Below are 16,748 nucleotides of genomic sequence, written 5' to 3'. Positions count from 1 at the left end.
CACAGCCAAGCGCAGGCACCGCGCGGGGCTGCGCAGCGGCCGCGGCCGCCCGTGATCGAGAGCGGCCACGCAGAGGCGGAGCCGGCGCAGCCCCAGCAGCGAGCCCACGGTCAGCACCTGCCCGCTGCGGGGCACCACGAAGAGCAGGCGGCTGCTGGCGCCCGGCGGCCAGGGGCGGTAGGTGAGGCGCGCGTTGGCGCCTTCATCACCGTCCGAGGCGCGGAGCCGGGCCACCTCCGTGCCCAGTGGGGCCAGCTCGTCCACCTCCAGCGGCCGCGCCGGCGACAGCCGCGGCCGGTGGTCGTTGCGGTCCAAGACCCGGACCCGCAGCAGCGCCTCTCGGGGGGACCGTCCCGCCCGCCGCCGCAGCCAGAGCCCGTACTCGGGCTGAGCCTCCCGGTCCAGGCGCTCGGCCGTGAGGAGCAGCAGCAGCCCCCGCCCGCTGCCCGGCCACCGCTGGACAGAGAAGAGCGAAGCGCCGTCTCCTTCCAGCGCCCACTCCCCGGCCGGCTCACCGGGGCCCAGCAGCCTCCGCAGCGGCACCCGCAAGCCCCGCACCCGGGTCCCCGCCGGGCTGTTCTCGGGCACCTGCCCGGAGAAGCGGAGCAGACGAGGGGAGCCCCCGCAGCCCGGCCCCGCCGCCCCGCCGAGCAGCGGCAGCAGCAGCAGCAGCAGGACCGGGAGCAGCCCGCAGCCGCCCGGCCGCACCCGGCCCATCCCGCCGCTCCCGCCGAGCCGAGCGGAGCCCAGCACCCCACGAAGCCTCTCTGCGCCGCTCTCGCCGCGGGCACCCACGACACGAGTAGCCCCGGCCAGTGACGGCCATGGGCGGGACGGCCCGCCCCGCGTGGTCGAGGGGGGCGCCCGCCCGTGGCAAAGCCTACAATGTTGCCGGGCCAATCGCTCATCTTCCCCCTTCCCACATTGCCCGTGACGGTAATCGGTGAGTGATCCCTCCCTGTCCTTGTCTCAGCTCATGAACCTTCTGTTATACGTTCTCTCTCTTGTCCAGTTTCGAAGGGGAGTGATGGAGCAGCTGTGGTGGGTGCCTGGCATTCAGCCGGCGTCAAACATGCCAAATGCATCCAGCTGCTTGCTCCCGCTCCTCCACAGGTAGAGCGGGCACAGGATAAGGAACTGTGCCTTCTAAGGGGGGAGGGGGCAATTTCGTGGAAAACGGCAGCCTCCTGCTCTCCTGAGCCTGTATTTAAAAAAAGCCCCAGTCAAGCTACAAGAGTGACCAGTAAGAGAAACACAGGAAAAACCACTGCTGCATAAAGGATAGTGGGTCTTGGGATATTTGAATCATTGAAGAATAGTTGTGACCCAGCAGAAGTGCTTCTCTGATGTAAGCTGAGCTTGTCTTGGAAGCGTGGCCTCTTAGAAGTGCACATTTTGGTTGCTGCTCCGGAAGGAAAGATGCAATTTTAGCAGAAGGAGGAAGAACAAACCATGTCTCAGCATACCATACGAACCCCACCACCAATTATCACTTTTAACATGTCCGTCTTTGGGCAAAATATTTTTGGAACAAGAATAGTGTTTGCTGTTGTTGGGAGGAACACTAAAATGATCCTTTCTAAACTCAGCAAGCAAACGTATCAGTTCTGCTAAACATGCATAAAACAGTCTGGGCATGGGAATCATTGCACTGGTTAATCTGTGATCAATGGAAGCATGAATCCAAGCCAGACCACCACAATGTCAATCACTCCCTGCTACTCATCAAACCATCTTTCTACTAATAAACAAGATCAACAGTATCTCCCTTCACACAATGACAGTAAAAGCTCAGGAACAGCCTTTTGCTGAGCCTCTGCATCCAGCTGGCCAAACTGTGTCAGTGTTGTTCCAACAGAAACATCCCCTCTTCCTATTTTGAACACGGGGTTGCTAGTTTTACTAGAAGGCTGTTAGGAGGGCAGGGGTGTTTGTTCCCAGCTGTGTTGTAACTTCAGTGATGACATATCCAGGCTGGAAGTGAAGCTCTGCTCAAGAAAGCCAGAACCCACTTCACTCAGCTTTAGTCAAATATTACAGGCAACAGTCAAAGGTGACAACCAGCTGCTAGATCTGCACCTCTGCCACTTGGGGAATTACCAGTGTAAGGAGAGGTAATCGTTGGGAGATCACATCCTGTTATTACAACCTGTTGGCCTTTATTTTTACCGCAGCAAGGGGAAGGGATGACAAGTTTCTAAAATTCAGCATCATGTGAAATCTCAGACTGGGACCGCAAAATAAAACCGAATGGTTTTACGGAATGGTTTACCAGTAGCAACAGGAAAGTAACCATCAAGATCCATCCATTGTTAATGTGCTGTAGCAAGCTTTGAGTGCGTTATCTTTGCTCTTTGTGCCGTAATTCCTTCCTTCACAAAGGCACTAGAAACCTCATTAACTTACAACACTTAATGAGCCAGCCAGACCATGCAAACAAATGTTCAGGTTAGGACAAGCTTAGATCAGTATGGGGACACAGTGCAACATTCCCTCTTCTAAATGTGATGCATTCTTATAAAAACTTCCAACAAGCAAATTAAATCCTCTCAAAATCAAGTACCCATTTTTATCCTACATTACACTTTCCACTACCCTTTCTATTCTCTTATATTGAAGCATTTAGAAACATCCAGTTTTGCCTACAGCCTGTGAAGTTATAAACTGGATTTTATTCACAGTCTTCTCTCACACCCATATATTGTTAATACGTTAACACAGCATTTCGGTGATGCAAATTCCGGCTTCTGCTGCATGTCACTCCCATTGCCCCAACTAAGGCGTATTAACCAGAGCAGAACCAGCAAAAACCTTGCCACTGCAGACAATCAGTAACACAACTCTGTTATTTGCAACATTCAGTTACACAAAACCAGTACTATGACAAAACAAATGTATATATATTTGTGGATGCAGATCCTTGCAGATCCTACCCTACAATTTAAAGAGACACAAACACACTTGAGTGTAGCCACATTTTCCAAAGGACTGTTCCTGCAAAACTGAAGCAGAATCCACAGAGATTGATAGAGGGTTAATCCAAGACGTGATCTCAGTAAGGGTAGCAGAGATGGCTCTCGACTTTGATAGGAAACAACACAGAGAAGAAATAAATACATATTATTATTTAAAATAAACTCCTTAGGTATCTTCAGGACACTGCCAGCTTCTATTGCCAAAGAATCAAAATTAAGTTTTGGGATTTTTCTCTGTCAAACCTTACCTAGTGAACCAAGGACTGTGAAATGTAACCATTAAAGCTAAGAACTGCTATTCAGAGGCCAAACTATCAGCAAGCCCAACAGCCTTCCTCTGTCCCTCCCTTGCAGCTGGGACAAGTCCCTAGAACGCAACCAGCAGCTTGGACTACAGCTCAGATTGTTATAAAATGGGTCAACCTGGGAGGAGGAAAAAAAACCCCCAGAAATAAAGAAAAAAAAGCAGCAGCATTTATCCGGGTGCTAAAAATGCTGAAATAGATGCAAATGAAAGTGTGTGTGTTTCAGAAATAAGTTTTCATGATGAAATGAAAAACAGACTTAATGCACCTTTCTAAAATTGCATAAATGGTTTAATCACTTCTGCCGCAGTGATTTTGTATTATTGCCTGGAGCTGAAGTCAGATCAGCCATGGAAACCACAGGCACTCTTTACAGCATCCAGCAATTACTCCAGGCAGACCACAGCTTCTGTGCTTGGGGTCTCACTGAGAGCGTAACATGGTGCAGTGAGGAGAAGGCAGCTGCATTCTTACCCATCCTTTGTCAACTTATTTCAGAGGGCAGAATGGCTTAAGGTATCACTTCATATTCACCCTCATTTTACAGACTATTCTGGTATTTATTGCAACAGTGTAAAAAAAAATCAGTCTTAGTATGTTTTAGGTCTTTCTATAATCAGTCAGTACAGTACCAGCAGGAGTCAAGGCTCATGGCAGACAGTACAGTTGTAACTTTGAAACAGGAAGAAATTCCAAGGCATTGTAAAGCTGCTTAAAATTCTGAAAGTAAATGTATATACTGATGGTGGGTTATAACACACTGAATAGTTGTGTAGTACTCAGGATTGCTTTACATTTGCATATTACACACATGCAATTTAATTCATAATGAGATGCATCTCATCCCTGTTAAAAAATGTTGATCACATTTGTTATCTAAGCAACCTGAAAGCATAGAGGGATTGAAATATGATAGTCTGAGTCACAGTAAAAATGGGAAAATCTAGGAAACTTGGTCCTACAAATAGATTACAGAGCTACCACTTAAGGAGCTATGTAATAACCCAAACCAACAACAGTTTTACCTAACACATCTGAAACATCAAACAGAATATGTATTTTATACAGAGATAAATACACATATAAAGTACATACACACATTTTTAAATACACTTATTTATAGACACATATCAATACAAATTCTATTATATATAAAAAAATATTATCTATTTCACAGCTGGTAACCATGGTCTCAGTTTTGCATAAAGACATGGAACACTACACAGATGCCAACATGTATTTCATGTTACTGGGAAGCTCCATTCCCCTTTCAGCTAAGCAACCATGAAGTCTGGCTGTTTGAATGGATAAACCTGAATACTTCAACATCAGCTCATTTCCTGACTGGTCTAAAAGAAAACAGTCTGATGAATGTTCAAACTCAGAACCACTATAAATTAAAGACGTAAATACATAACTTTTTTCAGGTGCTAAATGATCAGTTTTTGGAGTAGCACTTCATGGATTATTTCTACCATCTTTGGAATTTAACTAAAATAATACCAAGATTTTCATATCATTACATGCTAAATTATAACAAAGCAATCTGCATTTAAATATTTCACTCCTATTAATAATATCTTATAAAATGACAGAGGGCTCCAAAATATGTAATTATGATCTGTAAAAGTTTAAGACAGATAATACATTAGTTGATTAAAAACAATTAAATCAGTAAGCATTTGACGTTGCATAGCAATTTATTTCCAGGTGACAGAGAGTTTCCAGAAAGTCAGAGTTCAATAACTCCATATGAAGCACCTCATCTTTTGCCGCTCATCCTCACACCAGTATGTCTCAACAGGAAGTCACAGTCAGCACAACATATGGATCCAGTCTCAGCAGGCTGCTAATCCTCAAGAGTTGCAAGACTATTTATACTGCCCATCATGACAGACATTTGAGCTACAGTGTACAGTCTTCCCTTGACTGCTCAAAAGAAAGCATAAAACGGTTTGTGTCCCAAACAATCCACACTTTCTGGACTTGGCTTTTATTAATTTTATTTTTTTTTCCCACAGAAAAAAAAAAATTTGTTACAAGAGAAAAATACTTACTATGTATACATCATTTCGATAAAAAACTGTCCAAGACAACAAACAGGATAAAAGGAATTGGATTCCTTAGATTTGTTATTAAATAGCTGCACGTAGGTAAGTCCATATGCCATACATGCAACTGCTAAACACCACTGTCAACAAGTAAAGCACCACCAATAATTCTTCTGTGTTACTGAAGTAACAAAGTTGGAAACTTTGAAAGGCATTAAACACCCACCTATTGTCCCATTAAATAAATAGGTAACCTTAAACATCACTGAAAGGCAGAACTACATACATCTAAGTGCACTGAAATCAAAACCATTGCCAGATTAGTTATGTATTTAAACATATCGCTGAGGTACAAAACAATCCAGAAGACCTTTAGGCATCATTAGCTCTGCATTTGGCATAGTTGGAGTGTGGCAACATAATCGTGATTTTTTTTTTAGCTGCAGTGATGAAGTAGAAAAACATTATTAAAATAACACACACTGCATGTCTTACAATTCCCACCTTCTTTCTCTCCCTAAAGCTAGTTTTTAAAAAGAGTACTAAAAGCATGATTATACAGATTTATGTTGAGGTATTATTTCACATGAAATATTGCTTGTGTTGGAACAAACTCAGCTTTTCTTTCATCTCAAACACCACAGTACTCCACAGTCCACCCGCCCGTCAGTATTGAGGAGACTTAGAGATTCAACAACCGTTAGTGATAACAGAAGTTACTCATTCCATCTCCAAAACAACAGTAAAACAGACACCTCCACATGCAAACACATCATGTGCATACATGCCCTCGCATTCACACACACAGCCTACACCTTCTCCTGTTGGAGTTTTGGTTGAAGGACAGGTTATATGAAGTCAACAGCCATAATTAAGAAGCATTTCGGTGACACCTTATAAACCCCACAACCTGATCTCACAGCTCTTTTTCAGGTGAATTGCGTGGGAAAGCTCATGAGCATCACAAGATTTGTACATTTGCAGATGACTCGGTGAAAATACAGTAGTAAGAACAAGACCTCATCCCTAACCTTTATCTTTCAGTAAATAGTAATGCCACCCGAGCAAATAGATTGAAGAATTTTCAATGCCTGTTAAACCTTTTGGCCCTCTTTCTTCCACATTTGTGTGTCTTCTCCTTATTTCCCCCCCCCCCGTCATGGAAATTGTATTCAAGATTGTGTTGTATTAAATTGGATTTCCATTTACTTTAGCAGAAATAAAACCAGTGGCTTTTAAAATAATATGGATAGAAATTTATGCTCAGAAATGCCTTTCCTTAGTCTCAAACATCTCCTCTCAAATCTATCAACCGAGTTCAAGTATGTGGTAATTCAGAAAGTGAAAGAGTATTTTTTAAGATTAAAACAAAACTCTACATGGTAGTTTAGCCATGGCTTGATTAAACTTTGTTTCACAAGTCTAAGGGTAATGGTGAGTGCCTGAAAATACTATACCAATTTATTCTTTCAAGGTAATTTTTTTGCATTTACTAAGATCAAGCATATCAGACATTGGAAATGCAAAGGAGGAAATAAGTCAGCAAAATAGCCACACAGATTGCTATGTGAATTCTCATTCTTCCCAGAGAACAGCTGGCACACATCCCAGCTGCAACACTTACTACATGGGCACCCTCGGAGGTTGGCGTATTAAGACACAATGGAAGCTCTAGAAATCAGGGGGACAGGAATTAAAAAAAAAAATCTTCACAAAAAGAAACACAAATTGAGGTTTTTGTTTGTTTAATAAAAGCTTGCAAGGCACATGTTTCAACTGAATTGCAACATCTACAGCAAAGCAGATCAAAATTTGTAAAACTTTCCTCCAGCCCTTTCAGGAAGTTAAACCTGTGACCTAGTTGAAAACCAAGCTGGGTGTGTGTACAAATCTGATGTAATTATGCCCTACTGTTGTCCTTCTTAGGGATATAATTGTGTATCTCAGGGAACTTGTTGTTTATTTTTCACAGAAGCTGGAGCTTAGACGATATTTTCGCTAGTCCACATCTGGATAAGAAATCAATCCACTTTGTTTGTAAGATATGATTATTTCAGTCACTCATTTTAATGACGCCTTTTTATAGGAACAACCACAATGTTCTCTCACATAGAAGGCTCCTTCTGTTACTTAAGGCTGCTGTGCCAATGGTGCTGCAATACAATTTTCTCTAATATAAAAAAGCAAGGTAAAAACCTTAAATGATTCTCCTAAAGCAGAATCAATTGAAGTATTAAGAATACATCTTAAAAACTATGACAAAACTAATAACAATAACTATGTCACAGTTCAAATAAAACTCAACACATTCATTTCAACATGTATAAAGGCCAACGTGCTGCAACATAGCTTTGTTAAGATGTCTGGATGGCCTTGTTTGTGGTTTTCTTAATATGTGTGTTCTACATGTAGGTATTCAAACTATGTTCTATATGGTAAGACATACACACAGCACTGCAGTAAAACACAACAGGCAGTCAAGGACAGTTAAATATTGCATCTTGGCATGGCAGTCTAAGGCATGAAGCCGAAAGCTTTGCGACTTCTTCCACCCAAGTGCAGTTGTAACCCTGAAGTTTGCTACCTGGAATGCCTTATTGCTGTTATGAAAGGATATTCATGAATCATTAACTTCAAGAGAGAAAATGACTGAAACACAGACATGTAATTCTTTGACAGTGATTCAAACAAACTTACTTTGTATAAGGAACTCTAAACTTACTTCCAAATATTACATCTACATCCATACTAGCACACAGAGGGGAGGTTCCTGCAGGCCTGCCTTGGCTCAAGTTAATTTACAAGCTACTCTTGCTAAATGGCATTTGAAAAGCCTGAAAGAGCCCAGTGCAGTAAAACATGTACTTGTGCACAAGCAAATAAATGCAGCCTGCACCTGACCAGACACACACACACCCCCACCCCTCAACATGATGACTGTATGCCCAAAAAGGATATTTACTTTTACCCTGTACCACAGTTGTACTGGTAAATGTTTCTCTCAGTGACCACATCCCATATATTCAATAGATTTATCTGAGCATTGGTTTCAAATAAAATGCATAAGTTAACATTTTGTCAAGATAGGCATAGGCATAAAAATAAAACTGAAAGTAAAAAACAGATTACGAACATTGACTTTTACAACAATAAAGCTTTTTTCTTTTAAATCACTCCAAAAGTGGTAATAGGTTTAAAAAAATCTCAGCACTACCTGTCAGTGTAAAGTAAGGAAGTGTATCTGCATAGAGCAGAGAAGAATCATGCATATACACCAACATGCTGCAGTTCGTAATAATTTCAGAGTTAAAATCTCTGATCTTGCATTTTATCAACAAGTGCAGTAAGGATCGTTTTGTAGCTTTCATTTGCAGATATTTCTGTTGAAAGTTCATCCTATTTTGACAGATCCTTCATTAAAGACATCTGGGCTCCAGAGAATCATTCCCATATGCCTGACAGACTGGCCTCCAGGCCAGGTGTTACACAAAGAGCTAACTACAGGTAACTCTTAAGGGGTGCACAATTTCTTCTAGAACTTCTGTTCTGGCTTTCTTATGTTTCCAGCTACACCTACGTTAAGCAAAGCTATCATTACCTTTTATTGGATTTTCCATTCTCAACACGAAGATTAGGCCCAGAGTTGGAATTAAAGCATAACTGAAAGTCTATCAGCCAGCAGCAGACAAGATGATAAGAAAAATAGTTGTAGAGGAAAAAGGGGAGTCATATAACAAACACAGATTTTAGAGGGAAGCAAAACTGCACAATACTTTCCCAGCTTTTCAAAAATCTCTGTGTAGTTGCATAACTGATATAAAAATAGCTATGAACAACTGTACCATTATTTACTAATGGTGGTGATTATAGTGTTTTAAATGACAGTTATGGCACTATCTTAATATAGCTATCTCATAATGAATGAAATGAGCATGACCTATCCCTCCCCACACACAGACACACACACACGCATACATCACACACACAGAGGGGGTGAAACCGAAGTGCAGAAGTCTCAGTAGCAAACCTAACTGTCCTGCTACACCTGCCTGAAAACAAGCACACTGTGGTATATACTGGCCCATTGTGCTGGCTGCTAAGACACACATGCATACACACACACACACACTTAAGCATGGAAGAATCCTGAAGACAAGTTCTTTCCAAACTGAAGATCTGACCCTGTCAGCTCCTACTGCTAGGTCTGAGCCCCAGCACCTCCACCAGCATGTCTCTAACAATATAGAGATCAGTGCCTTAATCTATGGAAGTGTTGTTTAAATAAAATCTTCCTTATTCGATTTATACAAACAGTATAGCTACACATAAGATGTATAAATGTGTGTTTGATAAACATAGAAATGTTTACAGTGGAAGACAGGGAGAATTAAAACAATGACAATTAAAAAAAACAAACTAAATATCCAAATGCTTATTTGAAAAGACTCAAGATACCAAGTGCTTTTTGGCTAAAAAATCTACATGACCTAAATGGGCTCCTGAAATAATTTTTATGCTATCACTGAGGTCTATGCATCTCTCTAACACTAAAGTTAGAAATCTCATTTACGTGAAAATTAAAATGATTTAAAATGGGAAGAAAAATGTTAAAACATGGAAGACTGTCACATGTTGTAGAGACCGTAAAATTGATAAATGTTTCCTTCAAGGATGGTATCTCTGTCTGTTGATCTGTAGTTCCAAAGAATTCCAGTTTCGTAAAATAAAGTTGTCAGTATACTGCACGTGTGCACATATATCTGAAAAAATAACTTCCTTGACCCAAAGGAACTTTTTAAACTGAAATTCATTCAGAATAAATCCTCAGAAGGAAGCTTGTATGCTTTTTCATGACTGGAAGGATATCACAGTGTTGATTCTATATACAAAGTAGGATCTATTCCAGTACACTCGAGTAAAATAATTCACATATGGAGAATAGTTCATTTTGATTTCATGACAAAATCGTCCATATTTTGAGTAGGCATAGTTGTCATCTTCCTCACAAACCACCTGTCAGAAAGAAGAAGACCTAATTAAAATACTGAAGGTAAGTGGTCACAGAATGTAATTCTGTACATTAATTTATTTGGTATTCTGTAAATTTCATTTATGACAGACATCTAATTTCCATACTGTATGGTACCTATAAGCTGAAAATACATTCCCCTATAATTTGTTTAACCACCCAAAATAGTCTTTGTGAATTAACCCCTTTGCCAGGATAATGACATTAAAACCAGTGTACTTCATCCACATAATAAAGAACAACACAGTGGAAATCACCTCCACACACCCGTTTACCCAGTAGTTCAAGCCTGATCCGCACAGAGCACAACAGTAATGAAGGGAAGTCTCAGTTACCTTTTCCACGCCGAGTAAGTTTGACACACCTATTAAAGGCCAAACACACACAAGCATAGCCCTACAAATTCCAACCAGTTGACTTGGAAGCAAACTGCTTGTGTGTTTCAGCATCTACTGTTTGATATTCCTGAAGTAATCTCTTCATTATTCCTTCTGATGGCACAAATTTACATGATGTTAAAAAAAGGTGGTAGGACAAATTCATGAAGAAAAATCCACCAGTGGCTATAAAGATAATTTCCCTGTAATGCTAGATTGCTGGAAAATATTTGTCTTTCTCTATGAGTAATCCTAAGCTCATGGGGAGAGTCAGAAATAAGATACTGGGCTAGGACTATAGGACATAGTACAAGTTAGAAAGTAATACTGATCTTCTTAAACACATCCATTTAGTAAACACATCCACAGACCTGTCAACAGCGTAACATCCCATCCACTGTCTCACTTTGGGAATAAGTAAATGCTGCGGTCTCTAAATACATACACACTAGTTTGGAAAGTCTTGATAATCTTTCAATATGACTTAGACAATTTTTGTTAGCAAGAAAACTGAGAGATTTTTTTAAAGTTTCCTGAGACAACACGCTATATCAACTCTCAAGAACAAACTATGACAATTTTCTGAAAAAAATAAAACGCTTTATTCCTGTTGGCCATTCCACTAATTTTTCTACAACTACCATTTGAGGTTTCAAGTCAGCATGGACTCAGCCACGGACAGGAAGTGTAAGTGATGTTCATTACTAGGCAACCAACCTTTTTCTAAAAATACTGAAAAGTCAGTTGTCTACATTTAAATATATGTACCAGTTGTTTCATTACAGATTAAGATTACAGACATTCCTCAGAACAGATTTTAACTGAAACTCTCGCCATGAACCTCCTTTTCACCTTCTTAATCTCTCCACTATAAATAGGATAACCCTTGTCACTTTTGACAATTCTAATTACATAGAAATAGTAAATGACTGGTTTTCTGTACTGACAGCACTGTGTGTGGCATTATCCAAGACAGTCTCCTTGGATTTGATTGAAGTTTTTTCCTCCCTTTGACTGAAATCATCATTGCAAGCAACAACTGCTCTGAAAAGTGCTTGGAGGTGTTCCTCCCAGTGTTAGGAACTAAAGAAGGAAGAAACTCTTCCTGATACATGAATCAACCAAAAACTCAGAAATCTAATAGTAAAACTGTGCTGCTGAAGCTAGGATTATCAGGCTTATGTGCAAGAAAGAAGCATGCAGGAAGCATGGAGAGGAGAGCAGCAGCGGTATGAGGGCATGGAATCCTGAAATTGTGGTTAATTGCTCTAGAGGACATTTTAAATGTGAAAAGGGAACAGGAACTTACTCATGCAAACACAGATCTGAGAAGAAACTGAGAGATACATGTGTTGATTATCAATGATGGAGGTTATTCATACACACACACTCTAGTTGTGGTACAATATATTGCATACAACATGGAATAATCACAGCATACATGATTTTAGCAGCAAGGCAAGGAAAGAAAACAGATTTCAGCAATGGTAAGGAAGTTAACTGAAAAATTGATACAATATTCTTCCTGGATAAACAGGTCAGGAAACCTAAAACTAAAACTGACACTAGTTGTAGATTCCTGGGGAAAATACAGAGTAATCCCCCAACAACATACCACTCCTATAATTACTCCCTCAAAACAAAGCAGCTATAGGAATGAAATGTTTGCATTACAAGTTCTTTTGAAATGTGTTTCATCAAAAGTATAACTTATAAAATAATTAACACAGATGAACCACTTGGATTTTTTCCCTAAGAATGGAATATAAGACTATATACAAGAAATGTATATATCCTCCCCATTAAAAAAAAAAAGGATTCAAACCAAGGATTCACTTGGTATAGTTATTACACACTAGACTGTAATGTCAAGTAGATGCTTCAGTTCTTTCTTAGTCAGGAAACCAACTAAATAAACTAACCTGTGATTGCCTAGAAGTAACTGGTGACTCTCTCGTGTACACTTGAGAACGAGCAATGAAACTGTGAGTTTAAGGCCACTCCTGCCTTTATAAAGTCAAATTTTTTGCTGGATTTTCAGGAAGCAGGTGAACAAGTGGTAATGAGATTGCTTTATAAACCCCATCTCAGTACCTACTTCAGCAGCAAGAGCAGCACTATCAGCATTCCAAACAGACAGAGCATGGCAATGACTGAAACAGCATTCATGGTACAGTTTATTCAACTAATTTTTCTACCAGATGTGGTTTAAACTATCAATCGGGGTGCTAACCTATCTGCAAGGCTTAATCAAATAGACTTGTAACGTCATTAGTACCAAACAGGCTGTACTGAACTAAATGGCAGGCTGGTCCTCATCCCAGCCAGAGTTTTAGAACTGAGTTTATCCATTTAATGATTGGCAGAAAAGCAGCACAGCTAGATACTTGTGTAGGAGGACGGATTAGGGCATTTAAATAATAACACTGGGTAAGATAACAAGTGTAAGAAACAGACAATCCAAAACTCAATTGATCACTTTTAAAATATTTAAGTCTTTGTCTACATGTCAACTACAATCAGAAAAACAAGATCATCATTAAAAGATTTCTTTTTAAATTAATTATTTATGCATTCAAACATTCTTATTTTCTCACTATTACTTACATGACCATTAGCAATATCCAACAGATCTTTAACTCTGCATCCTCTTACAGGTCCCACTTCATTGCAAATTGAATCTTCAATAACCAGAAAATTGGCTTTGTAGGAAGTGAGTATCTTATAAATATCCTCTGCTGACCTCTTTGAATAGATCTGATAAATCTATAAATTAAGAAAACATGTTCATAGAATGCAAAAATCAATGATAATACTGGGTCACACACGCAACACACAACGATGGCTTATCTGCAACAACAGACCAAATGTACACACCAAGTTATGTCTGGTTTTAAAATCTCCAAAATAGGTGAAGTAGTGGCCAGCTGAATGGGAAGTATTTGTCTCTACTGACAGCAAGTTCTCATCTTACATATTTCGAGTGGCCTGAAAAGTCTTCAGAAATAATATTTTGATATTTGTTTCTGTCCAGAGTAAAGCACTGATAATTTACTTGATACTCCCTTCTGTGTCTGCTGGACTCTATGTCCTCCTTCCTTCTAATACATTTGATTGTTCTTTCATTACATTTGGGTGAAGAGGAACACAGTTCCTGTGAAAGGCCACATTTATGAAATTGGATACTCACATTCTCATTTCTTTTCAGAAGATCATCATCGTTGTACAAAGGCAAACTTGACACCATCCATCCAGTACAGAGCTTAATCACACCCATGAGCTGTGGGCTGCCTGCAAACACTGCAGCCACAGGAGCCTGTCGTCTGCAAAAGCAACACCAACACACATGTCTGAGTACAGGATGCATTTCTCAAAACTATGTTCTTAATTTTATACACTGTGGGATCTTTCAAGGTGCTGTGGGGTGAACTGGATCACATGGAGGTTTCATTGGGGGTCTAATTTTAGTTGGTGTTAATGTTGCAGTGGCAGTAGTTTCCTTGTCAGGAAACGCTCAGAAGTGCAGCAACATGGAATTTGAAAGGAAGGGCTTTTGCTGGGGCAAGGACTGATGGCTGTTCTCCCCTCCTTGCAATCCACAGAGCACCATTCAGAGTGGTCCTGGAATGGATCCAAGTATTGCTTTTCTGAATGGCTGTCAACTTGCAACAAAACAAGCTTGTGAGGGAAGGTAGATAGACGGAAAAACAACATGATGTTATCTTGTATGGGAAAGATTTCTTATCATTTTTATTTGATCTCTAGAACATGCATGTCATGATCTATGAGAAAATAATGTCATCATACAGAACAGTGTCTACACTAATTAACTATGTTTCTAGGTTTGGTTTCATTTTTTGACTATTTGTATTCCTGTATTAGTGAAAGAAAATAGTCATTGCCATACTTTATTACAGACTTTGAGCAACTTCTCTTGCAGGGAGGATTCAAAATAAATTTGTATTATTAAAGGGAAAATTTAAAGAAAATACACTCTAGTGATGGCATTGAATTAAAATTCCCATATGGATAGCTGAGTATTTCTTTAAGGAAAAAAACCCCTTTATTTTCTTTAAAAATATGAACAGCTGCTACAAATAAGGGTAGTAAAATTGCTCTTAGCTGAGTGAATCTCAATGCAATTGCCATGATTAATTATGTACTTCAAGACTAATATATGGAGACTAACATAAGAGCCATTAGGTACTTGGCATTATTCCACTTGCTGCCTTGAAGAGCTACAGCAGTGACAAACAACATATACTACCAGCAACAGCAAGAAGAAATTGGCTGGAACACTGTAATTACCAGCCTTGCCTTTTCTGAAGATGAACAGGTTGACATTAAAGACTACATAAGTACAGAAAGTAATATTCTAAAAAAATACAGTTAAAGGTAAGTTATCTGAACACAAGGGATCTAATTTTCAGAGAAGTACAGTTCCTAATAATGACATAGTACAAATTTAGATTGAATGAGGCCAGAATGCATTTCTGAATCTTCTGGTGAGAGGAAAAATATATCTGTGAAAATAACTTGGTATTAGCCATGTATACGCTCAGTATAAACTACATAACATAGCTCAGCTCTTGCTGTGCCCTGCCTAGGCAGACTGGTAAGAACCCTTCCAGGATCCAGGTCACAGGGGAAGTCTGAATCATACATGTTCCTCTCCACGTATCTTGACAAAGTCTTTAAACCCTCACATTCAGGCATTTCATTTGACTGGCTCATGCACGTAAAAGTTTAGTGTTTCTGTCTCTCACTGGTGTTACAATCAGCATGAATCCTTAAATTTCATGAAAAGTTAACATGCAAAAAACCAAGCACTAAGATGTCCACCTTTATTTGGAAACTAGGTCTCACAATGATAGGAAATACGATCTGCTTGCGTGTTTCAGGATCTTCTGTTGTAATCAATGACAAACTCCTGTTTCTTTCCATGGGAATAATAACAAACTTAAAATACACATTTCTCCCCCCATGGAGACAGACAGAGGTAGCTTCACAAACTGCTGAGGTAAAAATATCCTGACAAAAAGCAGTAAAACAGAAATGTAGGACTTCTTGCTTACTTTATCCATGTCATAAGTTCTACTGTATCAGGATCATAGAATTCTTGCAGTTCTGTAAGCTCTGTCATTATCCTAGGGAAAAACTGATGGAAATGTTTCTGGTTACTTATAGTAAAAAAAAAATATCTACAGAGCATCTGATTATATTAAGACCTTAAGTGACAAAACAACTGACTTTTCCCTCCTGACTGGTACTTTTCCCTCCTGACTGGTACTTTTCCCTCCTGACTGGTACTTTCATTTGAATATTTTGCAAAACATAGTTCATACTTAACGTGACAGCAGCAGACCCTCTCCAAAATAAATATGTTAAACACAAGTTCTCATCTCTCTCTCTTTCATTAGAATACTTAAAATTAAAAAATAAATAAACAAATAAATAAACACACAGCAAAAACATTCATCAACGTTAAGTGGCCTTAGATGCATCAAAACCGTAGCTCATGCAAATGTACACAAATAACGGCACTGAACCAAGAAGATGATAAATCTCTCATGGTAAACCTCCTTGAGCAGGAGGGGTTGGACTGTTGTGAGTTGATGGAAAAGTGTTATTCAAGCAGGACAGGAGAAGAGAAATTTCCTAGAAGGGCCCTGGTAATCTGCCCCAGACTTTCTTCTGACTTCAATCAGTACAGCGAAGAAGATTACACTATACTGTATGAAGTAGGATATCTCTCAGTTTATGCTCTTGAAAAGCATTTTGGGAAAAGGAGGGATTTTGTGAAGTGAGACAAAATGCCATCTGTTTCAAACCAGACCAGACTGCAACCCTGCACCATGGCTTCCCTATCCTGTCAGGTTTGAGGGCTAAAGGAACAACAGGTCCTTTATTAAGGCAGATGATTTTGTCAGTCCTTGAGCCATTAGAAGCATTTATCTGAGAAAGGCATGGCTGGAAGCTGTCCAGCCACAAGGGGCTGGAGCATGTACATA

At 40.0% G+C, this 16,748-nt stretch overlaps 2 protein-coding genes across 4 annotated transcripts in view; both read right to left on the bottom strand.

The window, feature by feature from the left end:
• LOC113954595 (neural-cadherin-like) overlaps positions 1 to 717 on the bottom strand; it is a gene marked incomplete at its 3' end in the record, with an annotated part of 38,561 nt that extends 37,844 nt beyond the window's left edge. The window contains exon 1 of the mRNA XM_027659125.1: positions 4 to 717. Coding sequence (XP_027514926.1) covers positions 4 to 717 — 714 coding nt within the window. The remainder of the gene's footprint in view (positions 1 to 3) is intronic.
• A 6,342-nt stretch (positions 718 to 7,059) lies between these two features.
• DPY19L4 (dpy-19 like 4) overlaps positions 7,060 to 16,748 on the bottom strand; it is a 31,834-nt gene continuing 22,145 nt past the window's right edge. For 2 of the 3 annotated variants that reach the window (XM_027659080.1, XM_027659081.1), the window contains exons 16-20: positions 15,813 to 15,895; positions 13,928 to 14,060; positions 13,345 to 13,503; positions 12,660 to 12,701; positions 7,060 to 10,344 (exon numbers count right to left, since the gene is read on the bottom strand). In XM_027659080.1, coding sequence (XP_027514881.1) covers positions 10,180 to 10,344; positions 12,660 to 12,701; positions 13,345 to 13,503; positions 13,928 to 14,060; positions 15,813 to 15,895 — 582 coding nt within the window. In that variant the 3' untranslated portion in view covers positions 7,060 to 10,179. The remainder of the gene's footprint in view (positions 10,345 to 12,659; positions 12,702 to 13,344; positions 13,504 to 13,927; positions 14,061 to 15,812; positions 15,896 to 16,748) is intronic. The other variant, XM_027659082.1, reaches the window with a different exon arrangement.

Source organism: Corapipo altera, unplaced genomic scaffold (assembly GCF_003945725.1).
Source record: "Corapipo altera isolate COAL_440 unplaced genomic scaffold, ASM394572v1 52, whole genome shotgun sequence".
Taxonomy (NCBI): domain Eukaryota; kingdom Metazoa; phylum Chordata; class Aves; order Passeriformes; family Pipridae; genus Corapipo; species Corapipo altera.
This window is presented reverse-complemented; position numbering and strand designations above follow the sequence as displayed.